The sequence below is a fragment of the Xyrauchen texanus genome, chromosome 3 (genome assembly GCF_025860055.1).
Source record: "Xyrauchen texanus isolate HMW12.3.18 chromosome 3, RBS_HiC_50CHRs, whole genome shotgun sequence".
Lineage (NCBI taxonomy): Eukaryota > Metazoa > Chordata > Actinopteri > Cypriniformes > Catostomidae > Xyrauchen > Xyrauchen texanus.
The window spans coordinates 29,118,879-29,137,009 of record NC_068278.1 but is presented as its reverse complement, the minus strand read 5'-3'; the positions used below and the strand labels follow the sequence as shown (position 1 = coordinate 29,137,009).

Genomic DNA, 18,131 nt, shown 5'->3' with positions numbered 1-18,131 from the left:
ACACTTGTGTCTCAGGAGGTTATGAGTTTAGATAAATTTAGAACAGGAGAGTAAAAGAAAATACAAATATCAAAAACTTAAATCATGCCTACTGCAAAGCAAACAACATTTCTTCTGGTTTTCATATCACTGAGCAATTCAGCTCAGTTGTTCTCATTTGGCAGTTGTCCCTTATTAAAGCATCCAGACTCACTTCATAATGGCCTTGCTAGTTCATTTGGACAATGCTCACTCTCTTGGCTCCCAGAGTAAAACACAAACAGTTCGGGGTCTGCCGCTCTGTGCCCTAATCCAGTTATGAGATTGGGCTCTTAAACACTATTGCTGCTAAGTCCGTCTGTGTTTGCCTATGACCTGAGGGACCCGGCTTGCCAGCCTAGTCCCTTAATCTGTCCCCCACTTTCTCCTTTTTGTTTCCCTGCCTCATTCTCAGTCTCTCTTCCTCCCTCCACCCTGTCGCTATTTCTCCATGCCAGCAGTGTCTTCCTCTCCTGCCTCCTCCAATGGCATTCTGAAAGAGCTGGCCCCGCCATGCCACTCACTCACAGTCTCTTTATTAAAATGCTCCCACCACTCTGTTTATGTGACCGATGACTGTTAAATTAAAAAAGATGATGTCACACTGGGCCACGACACTAAATTTGTATTGATTTATTTGCAGTGGGGTTCCGCCATGAGCACAAGGCCTCGGGACCATGAGCTGACATGTTTTCTTTGTCTGAGGTTGGAATTTTCACCATTTAAAAATACACCCCAGCTCATTACAGCCCTGCCCTAAGGAGTAAAGCAGTCTGCATGGGCTAATAAGGTATATGTTAAACAGAGATTTATTTTAATAGGGTTGAATGTGTGCATAGGCTGCGCTAAAATGACATTATACAGTATGTCTTGAACAATAGGGAAGAATCCTTTGTGGGGTCTATTTGTTCAAAATCTTCTAATGTACAGACCCCATGTCTGTATTACACATTACGAGTCTTCTTTGGTTTCCAAACATCTGACAGGGAGGTAAGGGAGTTGAAATCATTTGGGAGAGGAAAATGAGGATTGATTTCTTCAAAAAACAAAATTTCCAGCTGAGCGGCATCTTGAAAATTTATATTGTCAAACCAGCATATCCACAATCCCCATCGGTTATCATCATTACCCCATACAACCCCCAGAAGACTCCAGAGAGGGAACAAAAGCAAAGACTATGCAGAGATTCAGATTAAAGGTATACTTCAGGGATACTCATTTACTCACCTTTATTTTGTTCCAAACCCTGGCCATAGAAACAAGGTTCTATGGGCATAGGTTCCTCTGCCGTGGAACAAAAAAAGGAGTATGTACTGCAGGCAGTTTGAATGTTCATATTTCATTGCATCTTTATTCTATACAATGAAATGTAAAAAAAAAAACATTTTCTTTTGTGTTCTACAGAAGAAAGAAAGACATGAAATGTAAATTGTAGGTAAATTGTGACAATTTTTATTTTTGAGTGAACTATCGCTTTAAGATCCATAATTACAGGAGAAATGGAAGCCTTTTCCATGGGTCCCATCTTGACTTTGCCTTTGTGTGGTGGCTCTCTGGGGTTAATGTATGTTAATGTATCATTTATAAAGGTGCTTCTTAGTGTGTTTTGCACACTGCTGCTTTGTACAACAATACCAAGCCCTGCTGAGACTGTTAGTTGAAGGCAGGAGAGAGAGAATAAGAGAGATGGGCAGGCGGGCATTCAAAAGAGCCCCCGCCAGTAATAGGCCAGCCTTTGGTGTGCTGCCACATTCTCTACCTGCTGTCTCCCACTGCTTTTTACGGAAACTTGACGGCAGATGTTGCAGTGCTAGCTGGCTCTGAAGTGCCTCTCTTGCTCCCCGGTCTCCCTAACAACACAGTCAAACCACATTAGATCTCTTCATTTGTGCCCCAGGCAAGTTCGGCAGTGCAGCTGTGTCCACCCTCCACTCTACCTTTGGTGTTGGAGCCCCTCAGGCAGTAAATGGGAGAGCAGAAAGTGTTCAGGCTGTCTTAAAAAAACTACATCTGCTGACAATCCAGCAGTATGGCTGTGGGTGGAGTGGGAGGAGGAAGGGACCGGGGAGGTCTCAGAGCTGAACAGATGTCTGCGACAACCTGCTTCCTTACACCTGTATGAGTCCTCGTAACCCCACAGATCCGGCACTGAAAAATTCATGACCCTTGAGGGTTCATGTTGGGCATCAAAGCCCCCCTTTCTCTCTAGCCAAATATACACAGCCCACCTTGACTCTGACAAGGGACTCCTCAGGCTTTGATAGCTCATGCCTCCTCTCAGACTGAGTTACAAAGGTTTTAACGGTTTGTTTGAAAAAAGTAAAAAAGAACAAGTGGCTCATGCGTGACTGGGATGTTTCGGCTAATGGGAGTACTTGTGCCATGGATGCAGGGAGAACTTCTTCAACATGAAACTAATGGAAAACTGTTGTTTCACACTGTGTCCTATTTTAGTAGGGATGTCAAAAGTTCTTTGTTACCACGTCGGTACTAAAATATAAAAAATACAGAGAGCAGTATCTAAAGTCTCAGAAATACTGACGTAAACATGCAGCACAAAAATGTGACAAATTATCTGTGCATTAGGTCTATTATTTCACTAATATTAATCACACAAAAATATTCACAAGAAAAATAAAAAAGGCACTTAATGCTCTTGAATAGATTAGCTTTAATATGTATTAGTGTATTATATTATCAAACAGTGAATAACACAAGTGAATTAAGTAGTTTAATTTAACTTTTATAATTTCTGCTTTTGCTTGTAATAGGGCAATTCAGTTTGTACTCCTTGAAATTAGCATATTCCAGTGATGGTTAACAGGAAATTCTGATGGGTTTTTACAGCAGAGAATGTTTATTTGAAATGGTAAATTTTTTGAGTAAATAAATAAGTCAATATCATGCCTCCTCTAGTGTTGACACCACTAGCCTTGTACCCTCCACTGTTGACTCTTTCTTTCCCTAACAGACCAATACAGATATGTGAACCCTTGGTTTTTGAAAGCCAGTTTAAGGCAAATTAGCCTTCTGGGTTGGCATATCAATTAACAGCATTATTAACTGTTTACTTGTTTAGAAAAATTACTTGAGAACTTCATTGAAAAGAAACTTGAAGTATACATGTTATTGTTCTGATTGCATTTAATAATTACATACATTTTTAACATTAAATAAAGGAGTGTGTTCAATACCATATTTGCTGTGGTATTGAAATTGGTATTAAGAATTGTGAAATTTCCCTATTTTGGTTTTGGTGTAAACTACAGAAATTTGATCCTAAATGCTAGGGTCTCTTCAAAATCTAAGTAAGATAACCTGCTGTCTCCTGCCTACAATGGCAGCTGTCTATAGAGGACCAGGACTGCCAAAATACAACATAAATATATATGTAAAGAAATGTACAACATTAAAAAAGTGTACATATAAATAAATAAATGTTAAAATTTGACATAAACGAGATTTTATACTTTTATTCCATATTTATTTATTTCTACATGTATTTATTTCCAAATTTCTGTGTCCTTATGGTAATGGGGGGAAACTAATGTTATATCTCTGTAACTCTGTGTACCTAGAGTAACCAAACCAGTACAGACTTTGAAAAATCCTGGCTGGGATTTCTAAAATGTCTGGGACGCTGCTGAATACTTTGGCAGATAAATTAAACAAAAACTCAGCTTCAACAGATCTGATAACAGACACTTTGATATTGACAAAAAGCAGCGTGTGAAATTATCCAGTATCCAATTTTACGCAAACGCGTGAATGTTGGCGATTGAAGCTTGCCTTCATTCAGGACCGGCACGTATAGCCAAAGTAGGCAGATCAGCGAGGGTGGCAAAAGGGCGGGGGGAGAGAGAGAGAGAGAGAGAGAGAAAGAAACGCATGGCTAAGCTTTTGGAATTATCACTGTCAGATGACGTCCCATTTTTTCCCAGGACAGTCCCATAGCTTTCTTTTCCATCAGCAATGTAGCATGTTCATACAAAAAAGCATGTGGATGCTGTTAAAAGTAAGTGTTCATTACCAAGTGTTAACAATTATTTTGTGAAGCAAAGTTCAGAATCTGACAAGGTGCATGCAAGTGAAGAACTTTTTGCTTAACACTCTGTTCTGTATGGCCATAGTTTTGCATATCATGACCTGATAAAAGTCTTGCAGGCCAGGCTGGAGGAATCATTCATACCTTCTGACATTAAAAAGTATTTGGATGCCCTGGTTGAAACTAGTGACATGTGAGTGGATGATTTATTTTGTGCAGTGAGAAATTTCTATTCAGCATTGGTGGATTATCTAAAAAATTGGAGCTGCTCATTGCAGAACATAGAAAACTTGAGTGGGCCCTACTGAGAGACATCCCAGATTGCAAAGATATTCAGAGCAGCCTCGAACACTTCTACTCCAGAATACCCTCAGTTTGATTGATGAAACCACGCTCTTTGATGATTGGGCTTGTGCGAAAATCATTGTCACTCGTCGCATCACTGAGTGGAACATGAACAAGATGGCCGTGTTTGAGAGATGGACAGACGTTTTTCGTGACCTGGAGAGCAAGACCATAAACTTTGGAGTCTTAGACAATGTTGTGGAGTTTGTTTTATGCAAGCAAGGTACATCTGCATCTGTGGAGTGTGTGTTCTCATTAATGAATGCAGCTTAGACATCAGAAAAATCTTGACTCAGTGTAACAGTAATGAAGGCAATGCTTTTTGTACGTCTTAATTTTGGACTGGACTGGTCTGCATTTTATGATAAACTCTTGAAAGACAATCGAGAAAAATTGCTGCCAGCGAAAAGTACATGGTGACAACAGTTACAGATGCGGATGCACCCTCTACTTCACATTAATCTGTGCCTAGGTAAGTATATGTCAATTTCATTATTGTTGGGAGGGGGCTGTCCCGTTTTCCGCAAGCAGGAATCTGGTCACACTACTGTCAGATTAATATGTCATTAACCTGTTTCTAACCAAAATTCTCTCCTTCAGTCTACTCTCCCTCCACTCTTTAGTACATGTCCTCTGGCATTGAAGAAATCCACTCACTGCCCACAACTCTAGACAGTGTAGCATCTGAACCAATCAGACACAATTATTCTTTATTTAATTAATAATCCAAAAGACATCTCAAGACTGTAACAAGCAAAGATCCAAGTAGGCCCAAGCAGACTCCTAGATGTCTGCCCTCCCACTGATCATTATCAGGTTTTATTCTCCCTTTGCTGACACTGGTCCAGCAACTAGTGGACCTCAGAAACATTCCAGGTGGGGGAGTTAGCCACATGCAAAGCCAAGGAATGTGGAGAGTGTAATTCACTCCATTCCCCCATAAGAAAGAAACATAAAGCCCAAAAAACAGACTTTTCTTCATTAATTTATCGACAAAATGTTCTACAAATGAAAATGCATATCCCCAAAATATTGTGTGCATGATTATTACTGTCTTGTATAGTTTATTTTGTACTGTATATGTTTTATGCATGCTTTATGACAAAACAACTAGATAATGTAAAATTATTGGTATCATGCTTCCTATCAAATTAATCCTTGTGTGACGCACTGCACAATGGTGTATATCACCTCCTTATAGCATGCATTTTATGCTTGTTATATTAATCAGAGCATAAAAGGGGCACAAACTGCCAGCTATCTCCAATCATGCAAATGAGTCAGCTTCCAAACAAAATAACTTTTCCCTCTGAAAATTGCAACTTTCTCATTGGTCGAGCCAAACTCGAGAGAAGTGACCTCCCTCAGGAGTTAAAAGGCACTGTCGGAGTGACCTCCCACTCTTTTCTCTCTTCTCTTGGTTGCTGTTCGTATGGGACCGGAAACATCCAGTCGAGGTCGTGGGCCGGCAGGCCTCAAAACATCAAGCCATTTGTAACTTCCTCGATCATAACAGAGTCAAACTAACACCGCAAGTTCATCAACATTTCTTCATTCAACGCAGAAGTTGATTGCAACTTCAACACCATCGACTCAAGGAACCATCAAGACTTTCTCCTGAGACTGCATCCAGACGCTCTCTCAACAGCCAAGGCATTGCAAGTATCATACAATTAACTAACTAAACAGAGGTTTAGTATGAGCTGTGAACCACTTTGTAAACAAAGGTGTTTTGAAGTAAGAAACTAATGGTTCTTTCAGATGGTTAAATTACTCTTTTCATAGCTTCATTCCCCTGTTCTGTTTTGGTTTCATTCACTTTCACTTTTCCATTTCCCATGTACATGTGATTTGTGTGTACATGTTTGTTTAGACTAGTTATGTGTTCGTGATTTAGTTAAATAAAGCTTTTGTGTACATTCTTGAGAGATGATTCTGGTCTGCTTGTAAATCAACATCAATTTAACGATTTGATGCATGCTAAGAAAGAGTTATTTTTCTGTGGCCATGAAAAATATCCTTTCCGAGAGTTGATAGATGATCAATACTGTGTGTTTGCTGGATGGACAGATTAATTGATTGTAATAATAATTCAGCTACATCAAGTTAATTCTATTAATTGATCCAAATATTTATGAATTAATTATAGCGAGTTATGATTAATTATTCATATTTCCCTTTTAAAGATAATTTGACTGTGGTATATTTTGATAAATATTCTCATTATTGTTTTTAAAAGATTTCACTTCAAAGTTATACCTAAATATGTGTAATATTATTTTCAATAAGCCATGAGAATAGTATTACTCCAATAAGTGAATGAATCATAATTTCCTTTTTAAAGCTAATTCCTTAAAATAGAAATTGTGAGCGGATACAACGAGATGTTGTTTTACGATTTTAATGGTGGAGAATTTTATTCAGACAAATAATCTAGTTATTTGTCATTTATCTAATTCATAATGGTTGTCGAACTTGACTAATTCCATTATAAATATCCTTATATAATAATGTAATATAATTAAGGACAGTTTAATTTAATTCCTAGCTCACACATACTTTTTCCCTACATATAAATTATAATGGTACTTTAACCCATCCCATGTACATTTATACTACCAAATTTGCAACAACAGTTTCCACTTTAGGGCACATCTATTGATATTTTCTATCCTCTAATGGGGCTTTTCCATGGCACGGTACATCTCAACTCGACTCTGCTCTCTTTTTGGTGGTTTTCCACTGTGGATAGTACCTGGTAATTTTTTTAGTACCACCTAGGTCGAGGTTCCAAGCGATTTAGCCGATGCTAAATGTGACGTCAAAACCCTGCAGCTCACTGATTGGTCAGAGAGAATCGTCAATACCAGCGTCACTGAATTTTCGACACGGGACATCACCCGCTAGTTGTAAAGTTAGCTAAAGTGATGGCAGTCTCATTTGTTCATGTGACTTTCAAATTTAAAAAGAAATGGCTGTGTGCAAAACCACACCATGGTCAAGGTGCCGAGGTGCAGATGTTCCTCTCGTTAGCAACAAACAAAGCGAAAAAGTCTTTCAGGAAGTGTCTCAGCTGTTTGCCGCACAGCTAAGACACAACTACCAAGTGACTACAGAACCATAAAGGAAATATGGAAGTGTTTTGACCAAATGGAAGCTATCTAAACCGGCGAGCAATGGGAGGGAGAGTGCCCAGGACTTAGTCACTGCTGGAGTCCACGATGGAGGATGGTATGTTAACTCTATACTCTGCTTGAAAGCTTTACTTTATTTAGTTGACCAGCTACTGGAAGCTTGCTTCTAAAACAACCAGGCCAATTTAACTGTAGCACTTGTGTAAAATCACCATGCAATGACTGCTTTATGCAGCACAATGAGCTAGTAGCTAACAGCTAACGTTGTGTTATTGTTTATTGTTTTGTGTCGCATTTAAGATGATGTCACGGCAGTAGAGGTGGTGCAACTATGACGATCTGCCTATAATCCCACCCACGTTGAGTTGCCACTAAACAAGAGTGGAAAAGCAAGCTCAGAAAAGTAAAGGGACTGAACTGTAACGTGCAGTGGAAAGTGACATCCTACAGTAACCCTCAAAGAAACCTTTTTGCATTTTAACATTTTCATTCAATCACTATTTAGTATGTTTATTACCCATAATGTAGATGATTTCAGGTTTTACAGTCCTTGTGAGGACATTTGGTACCCACAAAAAACCCTACATATTACAGACACTACTTCCTGTACTGTTACAACACACACTAACTACCAATCACGCTCTATTTCCAGCACTGGATTTCTCAAATTTGGTAACATGTACAAATTTTGAATCATGTTGTGAAAGACTTTGTGTATTTTGCATCATGGTGAAATGTCACTAGCTTACTTGGTCTGCTGTAGTGGGACGCATGAGTGATACTCTGTCATATTGCTGCCGCAGAAGAGCCCACAATGCCTCAAGGCGGCCCTGTGAGGAAACAAGATTTATCGAGATGTGGGCACAGTTTGGTTTCCTGTTTTCAAGCACAGACATGAAACCAAACCTTATAGAATGGCAATTTCAAGTACAGATTAAAAATGAAAATGACGAAAGGGTGGTGAAAAAGAGGTTTGTGGCTTGTATCAGTGGTGATAAGAAGCAACTTACCCTGATAGGAGTATACCATTTGGATTCATACTGATGGTATGTGGGTGAAGATGGGGTTGGCTTTTTGATCATGGATTCTTCTGCCTCCTCTGGTACAGACACCACTGCATTCTTGGCCTTCTCTAGTCTTGCACCTTCCTCTGTGGACCCTTTCTCTCCCCAACGAACCTATGAAGTAATTTGAACACTCAATAGTCTAAACTTAACAGTGACAAGGGCTGTACCAAATCTGGTATTTTACATTTCATGAGAATAGTACATTTAAAATGTAAAAGTTCTGGCCACCATTAACTTGCATTATATGGACATACAAAGCTGAAATATTCTTCTAAATATTTGTGTTTGTGTTCAGCAGAAGAAAGAAAGTCATAAATATCTGGGATGGCATGAGGGTGAGTAAATTAGGAACTGGTGAACTGTCCCTTTAAAGTCAAAAATATCTAAGTTATGTAACTGTTTGATTACAATAAAATAAATAAATGTCATATTAAAAGCTGAAATTCTTTAAAAAAAAAGTTTGCATAAGTAGTTTGAAATCATATTTTATTATTATTTTATTATTATTTCTTTAAAAAAATAGCAGTGATTTTTTTTTTTTTTTTATTGTATTAATATTTTAAAAAAACTTGGTCTAATCAAAGTCAGCGGGGTGCAACCAACATACAGGCAGCCTGAGTGTCAAGGTCATTATGTTTTAAAAAAACATTTAATTTATTTTTTTTATGAAAAGGCACATTTTGTTCAGGTCAAATAGAGTAATCTTTAGAAAGCTTCTTGATATCAATAACTCAAAAAATCAAGATATTCTAAAACAACCAGGCCAATTTAACTGTAGCACTTGTGTAAAATCACCATGCAATGACTGCTTTATGCAGCACAATGAGCTAGTAGCTAACAGCTAACGTCGTATTATTGTTTTGTGTCGCATTTAAGATGATGTCACGGCAGTAGAGGCAGTGCAACTATGACGATCTGCCTATAATCCCACCCACGTTGAGGCGGCAATAAACAGCAGTGGAAAAGCAAGCACAGAAAAGTAAAAAAAAAAAGTTTGCATAAGTAGTTTGAAATCATATATATTATTATTTTATTATTATTTCTTTTAAATAAATAGCAGTGACATTTTTTAAAAAATTGTATATTAATATAAAAAAAAAAAAAACTTGGTCTAATCAAAATCAGCGGGGTGCAACCAACATACAGGCAGCCTGAGTGTCAAGGTCATTATGTTTTAAAAAACATTTGATTTATTTTTTTTATGAAAAGGCACATTTTGTTCAGGTCAAATAGAGTAATCGTTAGAAAGCTTCTTGATATCAATAACTCAAAAATTCAAGATATTTGTAAAAAAAAAAAAAAATCATATTAATAATAATATTTGTTTAATTTATTTTTCACTTGAAGTATTTTAATAACTTTTGGTTACACAATTGACAAAGTTGTCAAATAAATGTTTTGGAAGAAGAAAAAAACATTTGTCAAAAATTAACAGTATAAAATCAACATGGACACAAAGATTACATTTCTAAAAGCTGGTGTGTTTTAAACAAGTTTTAAAAAATAATAATAATCTTGGGCAAACTTTTTTGTCAATGTAGATTTTTTCATGTCAGTAAAATATACATTTAATATAATATCATTATCTTGCCTCAAAAGATCTTTAGAGCTATCACATTCTACAGCAACTGTCATGTTTGGAGTCACGCGCAAAGGTGGCTTATCCTTCACATTATGGATGACTCGTATCATATATCTCATTTTGCCATCTAAACCTTCTAGCGTGAAAATAATTAGGCTTAATTGAAACTGCAGTCCTCAGCAGTATATTAAGACACAACAATATAGAACAGGTTTTCTACGATGTCCCTGGACATTCCAAGCTGTGGCAACTCTCAGTTAATAAAACATTCCTTTCATCCCATTTTTCCCTCCTCACATGTCAGCATGTGTTTTAAGTCAAAAGGAAATGGGTGACAGGTTGATCTTAGGTACACCTTCTCCCAAGGTCCAGAGAAAGCTTCAGAAATGGAGATAGGAAGTCTGGATGAATGAAAGCTTTCGAAATATTAAAGAAAGTTGTGCCTCCGTAAACCCTAAGCCTCTCACTCCTATGCACACTCATAGGAAAAGTTGGTAGAAACTTATGTGATAGTTCCTTATTTGGAGGGGGGTTGGAGAAGGAGCAACTGAATGTGAAACAAATATCCCTATTAAAACCAGCTCCTTTTGAGATGGATACAGTACTAAGTAGCACATTTCAGCTGAACAAATTAGAATGACAGGACAGAAGTCAGCAAGATGAATTCATCTCGTCATAGCAATTCTCAATCCTTCATCGTCAACATGGCTTAAGACAGCGGGACATCACACAAGCTGAACTGGCAGGGCTCTGTTACGTCAAAACTATCAGTCAGGGGCTGTGCTCCATTTAAAGAGATTACTATTGAAAACTTTGAGGTGTGCTGTGCTTGACATCTCAGACATAACGGCTTTCATACTGGCGAGAAGAATTAGCACTTCTGTGACAATCAAAAGAAGAGAAGGATAAGCTTTCATTTTCCAGTTTGTTTTCACGTTAATCATCCAGCTGATTATTTTGAAATCTGGGTAATATAACTCACCCTCAGTGGATAAGCTTCTTAAATGTACATTTATTTGTTTAGCATACGCCTTTATCCAAACAAGAAGCAATTGCTCAAACAGTCCAAACCAGTCGCCATGAGAACCATGCGTGATCACACTGAATGCAAATCTGCTGTGCAGGGTACAATCACATCTGGTTACAGTCAACATTTTTAATGTTGATGTTTTGCGGAACATTATTTGTGTAACTATGAACATACAGAAATCAAAAACAAGAGCAATTCCTGGCACTCTCCACTGTCAAAGCAGTTTGGGACTAAAACTCAGGTTTACATGGAAGAGATATTATAATTCATTGTCTTTTTATAGATTTGCAGCTGGTAATGGCACAGCGCAAATGAAAAAAATAATGCAAGCAGTGCTATTCCAAATGGCCAATGTAACCTAGAATTGAAGTCCCCAGATTTATGTAAATTGACAAAAAAGTACTACTCTGGGTATGCATATTTTCATATACTGTATACTCAATGCATGACTAAATAAACATACAAAGCATTAATAATGACAGGCAGGTCATGAACATTCCTAAGAGAGTGCTGGTGGAAAAATGGTAAATGTTCAAAGACAGCTGTGATGACATGAAAACCTTTCCTGTCATGAGGGGGTTACACATCATTGTAGGCATCATTAAAGTGTAATGTCTCTGTGTTCACCTCCATGCGTTTGATTCCACCAGCTCCTCTTCCCCCATAGTAAGATGCATCCACAGTTGGCCACTTCTGCTTGGGTACAGGGTCTGGCTCTGACATCTAAAGCAATAAATATTGACAGAACATTTTAGACATTAACATTTGAAGAAAGTTAACATGAACATACAAACATTTTGTTACGTTAAACAAATGTAAAAATAGTTCCTTTGAATAAACATGGTAGTTGTCGCATAATATGTCCATGTTTAGTTTTTATTTTGTTTATCAACATCAAGATTTTAGGGTAAAATTTCTATAAATATACAATATATGGTGAAGTGCACATTTTAGGTGCAACATTTTTTAACCAAAATTTAAACACCATTTTGGCTCCACTAGTTCATTTTTGACAGATCTCAATTCAGAAGACTCCGTGCTGTCAGAAAATGGTTAAACTTTCAACGAACTGTGACCAAACAACATGGTGCCGATCACAGCAGAGTTTGTTTTTGGGAGAAACACCAACAAAACTACATATGGTTTACAGATTAGAGTCTCTAGTTTCATCTGATAATTGTGAAAAACAAAATGTGTTTACTTTAGTGCATTTTCTTAAAAATCCTATATTCACTGTGCACTATCACATTGAGACTCATTGAGTTCATCCAAAAGCTGAAACATTTTGCTTTCAGAGCCTTATATGGAGTTAGGCTGAAAATAAAGTGCATTTCTAACTTTTCTGAGACCAGTGCTGACAGACAGCACACAGGAGGTTACAACAGTATCCATGATGTTCCCCTTCTGTCATTCACTGGACTTGTGTCGAATGTAGTGACACGAGGGGTCCCATTTAAAAGTGCCATGCACTAGACCGTGGTAAGTGAACTGCTGACACAGGTGCAAGCAGGCTGCTGCGCGCTTGAAGCGTGCTTGAAGGGGGAACAGGCGCTACATGACCATAATGGGAGCAAGACAGCCAGCCGTGGCCTTTTCTCTCTATGTTTCTCGCATAGAGCGTAAAGCGGCTGGAGCTATCTTAATGCTATGAAATGCGTCGGGGAAGGCGGTCTTTCCCGATCCTATTCTTTCAGGTAGAAAAGCCCCCGTGGAGACCACATCCTGCCTAGACTAGGGGAAAGTGATATGTGGCCAATACACCACATGGGTTGTCAAGCCACACGTGGGAGTGGCGCAGTGGCAGGTCCTACCTGATGAGGGAGGAGCTCTACAAACACAGAGACCGGAAGCAAAGGGACTGCCCAAGGGAGACATGAGTCCGCAGACAGGGGGACCATACCGTGTAAATTACACCACACTGAGTTGCCTGACGAGGGAATTAAGCCTGTGGAGCCCTACCCCAGTACAGAGCACTTGCGGCTCGTAGTGGGTCTGGTTGCAAATTACTCAGCTGAATTTGCAGGCCAGAAGGCTAGGGAGGAAGAACATCCAGGAAGCGAGAGCTTAGTGGCTAACCTGGGAGAGAACGCGTTGACTCAAATTGGTGACAGGCGCTAGGTGCAAGCAGAACACCTGGTTGGCTGTTCCATATTACTGAGCTCTACCGGCTCGGATCTGACAAAACACAGGACGAGACCAACTCAACCCTGAGATTGTAGAATCTCACAAAGGTGTTGGGTGTTACCCAGCCTGCTGCTCTGCAGATGTCTCCTAGGGAGGTGCCATTTTCCAGTGCCCTTGAGGATGCCACACTTCTCATCGAGTGTGCTTGAACCCACAAGGGGGCAGGCACGGCCTGGGTCTGGTAGGCCAGAGAGATGGCATCAACGACCCAGTGAGCTAACCTCTGTTTGGAGACGGCGTTCCCTTTCCGCCATCTGCCGAAGCAGACAAAGAGCTGCTCAGAAAATCTAAAGCTCTGTGTACGGTCCAAATAGATACGCAAAGCACGTACTGGACATAGCAATGTAAAGGCTGGGTCTGCCTCCTCATGGGGCAACACTTGCAGGTTCAGGACCTGATCCCTAAAGGGGGTCGTAGGAACCTTGAGCACATAGCCAGGTCGCGGTCTTAGGACTACGTGAGTATTAGCCGGACCGAACTCCAGGCAAGTGTCGCTGACAGAGAACGCTTGCAGGTCCCAAACTCTCTTGATGGAAGCAAGCGCTGTCAGGAGGGCCGTTTTCAAGGAGAGGGGCTCAAAGGGGGGTCTCTGAAGGCCTGAAAGGACCACTGAGAGATCCCAGAAGGGGAACAGGCTTGGCCGGGGAGGATTCAGCCTCTGGGGGCCTCTACGGAACCTGATAATCAAGGGGGAAGGTTAGAGACTGAGGAAGAGGTCCTGGAGAGGCGTTTTCTGAATTCATCAGCGCCGGCCTGCCAGGGTTGGGCCATCGCAGGTCCGGAGGTGAGGTGACTGCGTCCAGGACTGTAGGATTTTGGAGCCGGGGCGCCGTGAGAATGGCACGAACCGGCTGGATGACCCAGGGAGTGAGGAAATCGCTATTTTATTGAGAATGTGGCTACTGCAGCCCGAAGGGGGTGCGGCAAAGGAAAATAGGGAAAATAAGGATTTTCCTCCCGGCCCTCCACTGGGGGACAGAGTGGTCCTGATACCAGCTCCGGAGCAAACATCTGACTGCCCGGGTCTTCCGTCTAAGGAATGCTTATTAGCTTTCCAGGTCCTAGAGGAGGTCCTGGAGACGGGGGGTGTACGCCACCTACGATGCGCTCGATGCTGGGGCTGAGAGCTGGGCCCAGGTTGAAGTGGAGCTGCCTGTTGTTTGGACACAAGGGGACACCCTCGGCAGGAAGACGGGGCATGGGCTGCGCTGGAGCGGCACCGTGGCATGATGTGAGAGATAGCCTCCATCTGCCTTTTTATCCCCTGAAATCTGCTAGGCGAATTTGTCGACAGTGTCACCGAAGAGGTACCAATCGTCAAGCCATGAAGGCTGTGGGGAGGACGGAGGGTTCCAGACCAAGCTCACGCTCACGGTGGCCTGGGCAAGCATGTCGGCCATCTGCATATCTGCCTTTGACCTGAAGGTGGCAGCCCAGTCGAGTCCTCTGCGTCAGAAGCCTGAATGCTCTCCGATGCAGGTGCAACATCATCATCCAATTCTGAGGGATCAAGGGAGAACGCAGACTGGCTGTGAGGTGAGCAACACACACCTCGAGCCCGGACGGAAGCAAACGATTGTGCCAGGGGGTTCATGGGGATTTACCCAGCGAAACCGAGCCCGCTACCATCCTCAAATCACCTCCATCGCTATAGCCTGGTCGTCCTCAATCCCATAGGAAGAAGGAGCGACACGGGGGGGTGGCTGAAGTGGCATTCACTTTAAGAAATGAAAGTCGCGACCACAACGCTGTCATGGCCATGTTCTCGCAGTGAGTACATGAACCATCCACAAACGCTGCCTCAGTGTGAGCCTACCCAGGCACACGAGGCAGCGTCTATGACATCAGTATTGGAGAGATATCGACTGCATCCAGGATCTACTACAAAAAAAGGACATTCAACGTCTACTGTGTATTGCACTTTTTTTGAGTGAAAATTAAACTCTTTAGAGAAATATACCCTTTTAGGAAGGAACACTCTTTCAGAAAGAAGCGCTGTCAAAGCGCCCAGGGTAGTGGACTGCACAGCGTGCAGAAAGGGAGAAAGCCGCTGGTAATGCGCCGTAAACAGCAGTGCTTTGCCAACAGAAGTGAGTGGAACAGTAGTGAACTTCAGCTTGCTGCTGCACAACCACTCGGCTCCGAAGAAAAAATCTGACTGTCAGACGCATGCCCGCTTCCCTTTATACCCGTATGTCCGGGGACGGGACATGCAAATTCTGTCTGCCAATTTCTCATTGGCCTTTTCTCAAATTCAGAAGTACGTGAGGCTCTCAAGGAAGACCCCTTGTGTCACATACACAAGTTTTTTTTTCTTTTCTGGCCTCATTTGATTTGGAAAGACTACACACCACAGCAACTCACAGATCAGGCAACCAGCTGGACCTCATATTTACACGTAACTGTACCACCTCAAATATTCTTGTTACACATTTACATGTCTCTGATCACTACTTTGTTCAATTCAACATGATTCTCCCATCTATAGTAAAATCGACTCCACCTTAGGTTTCCTTTCGCCGTAACCTCCGTTCCATCTCACCCTCTCACCTTTCCACTGATGTCTCTTCCTCTCTTCCCACAATAAATTTATTTTCCACGCTTGATGTAAACACTGCCACAGATACACTTAAGTCTACTTTAACAACCTGTCTAGACAACATTTGTCCTCTCTCCTCTAGACCAGCACGTACTACACCACCCAGCCCCTGGCTGTCTGACGTTCTTCATGAACATCGGACTGATCTCAGAACAGCTGAGAGGAGATGGCGGAAATCTAAAGATCCAGCAGATCTAGGTAAATATCAACTTCTGCTTGCAACTTTTTCAGATAATGTTAAAGCTGCAAAAACCTCCTATTACCAGACCAAGATCAACAGCACCACAAACACTCATAGCTTATTTAGAACATTCAACACACTTCTATGTCCTCCCCCTCCACCACCTGACACATCACTGACAGCAGATAACTTCGCCACATTTTTTTACAAATAAGGTTACAACCATCAGCAATACATTCGCTGCACCACACCTGGCTCCTGTATGCAACTATTCTTTCTCTATAATCTCTTCTTTGACTGACACTGAGGTCTCTAAACTCCTCCTCTCCAACCACCCCACCACCTGTTCCCTTGACCCCATTCCATCACACCTTCTCTAGGCCATCTCTCTGTCCATCCTACCTGCACTTACACACATAATTAACACATAATCTCTATTTACAGGCACTTTCCCACTACATTTAAGCAGTCTCGAGTAACCCCACTGCTGAAAAAACCTGCACTTAACCCCACACAGATAGAACACAAAAGACCAGTCTCTCTCATCCCATTCATGACAAAACAATTGAAAGGGCAGTCTCTCAAAGAACAAGCTGCTGGATGACAATCAGTCAGGCTTCAAAAGTGGACACTCCACCAAGACTGCCATGCTGTCTGTCACGGAGTTGCTGAGACAGGCGAAAGCTGAATCCAGATCATCCGTTCTGATTCTGCTGGACCTGGCTGCAGCCTTTGAAACAGTCAACCATCAGATCCTTCTCTCCACCCTCTCTACTCTGGGCATCAGAGGAACTGTGCTTGACTGGTTGACCTCCTATCTCTCAGATAGGTCCTTCAAGGTAGCATGGAGAGGTGGGGTATCCAAACCACATAAGTTACATACTGGGGTACCTCAGGGATCAGTGCTTGGGACACTTCTCTTCTCCATATACACAACATCACTGGGACCCATCATTCAGTCACATGGTTTCTCTTACCACTGCTATGCTGATGTCACGCAACTCTACTTGTCTTTTCAGCCCAACGACACCACAGTGACTGCTCGAATCGCTGCCTGTCTGGCAGACATCTCGGCCTGGATGAAGGAACAACACCTGCAACTCAACCCAGCCAAGACCGAACTCCTTGTCTTTCCAGCCAACCCTGCTGTTGAACACAACATCACCGTGCAGCTGGGTTCAACTACAGTATCGCCTTCCAAAACGGTCAGAAATCTAGGGGTAACCATCGATAACAAGCTAAATTTCACAGACCATATCTCAAAGACTGCAAGATCATGTAGATTTACACTCTACAATATCAGGAAAATAAGACCTTTCCTCTCTGAACATACCACACAACTGCTTGTTCAGTCACTTGTAATGACTAGACTGGACTACTGTAACTCTCTCATTGCAGGCCTTCCTGCATGTGCAACTAGACCTCTGCAAATGATTCAGAATGCAGCAGCACGTCTGGTCTTTAATGAACCAAAGAGAGCACATTTTACACCACTCTTTGTCTCTCTCCACTGGCTGCCGGTTGATGCACGTATTAAATTCAAGGCTCTGATGCTGGCATACAAAACAGTCACTGGGTCTGCTGCAGAATACCTAAAATCATTTATGCAGATCTACACTCCCACCAGACGCCTGCGGTCTGCTAAGGAACGTCGCCTTGTTGTACCAACACAAGGAGGAACCAAAACACTTTTCTGGACTCTCAGTTTCATCATACTACGTTGGTGGAATGACCTTCCCAACTCCATCCGTGAAGCTGACTCACTCTCTGTCTTCAAAAAATGGCTAAAAACACATATTTTCCAAGATCACTTAACCAGTCACAAAAAAAAAATCTTAATCTGTTTTGAATGCTATTCTGATGCTAGTGAATTGTAGTATGGCACTTTTCGTACAAATGTCTCCTTAAGATGATTCGCTTATGCTTTCCTCTTTTGTAAGTCGCTT

At 41.3% G+C, this 18,131-nt stretch overlaps 1 protein-coding gene across 2 annotated transcripts in view; it reads right to left on the bottom strand.

Moving 5' to 3' along the window:
- The window catches only part of LOC127626687 (anthrax toxin receptor 2-like), a 102,120-nt gene that overhangs the window by 37,488 nt on the left and 46,501 nt on the right, over positions 1-18,131 (bottom strand). For both annotated transcript variants that reach the window (XM_052102673.1, XM_052102666.1), the window contains 3 exons: positions 11,849-11,944; positions 8,553-8,720; positions 8,292-8,372 (listed from right to left, as the gene is read on the bottom strand). In XM_052102673.1, the coding sequence (XP_051958633.1) occupies positions 8,292-8,372; positions 8,553-8,720; positions 11,849-11,944 (345 nt within the window). The remainder of the gene's footprint in view (positions 1-8,291; positions 8,373-8,552; positions 8,721-11,848; positions 11,945-18,131) is intronic.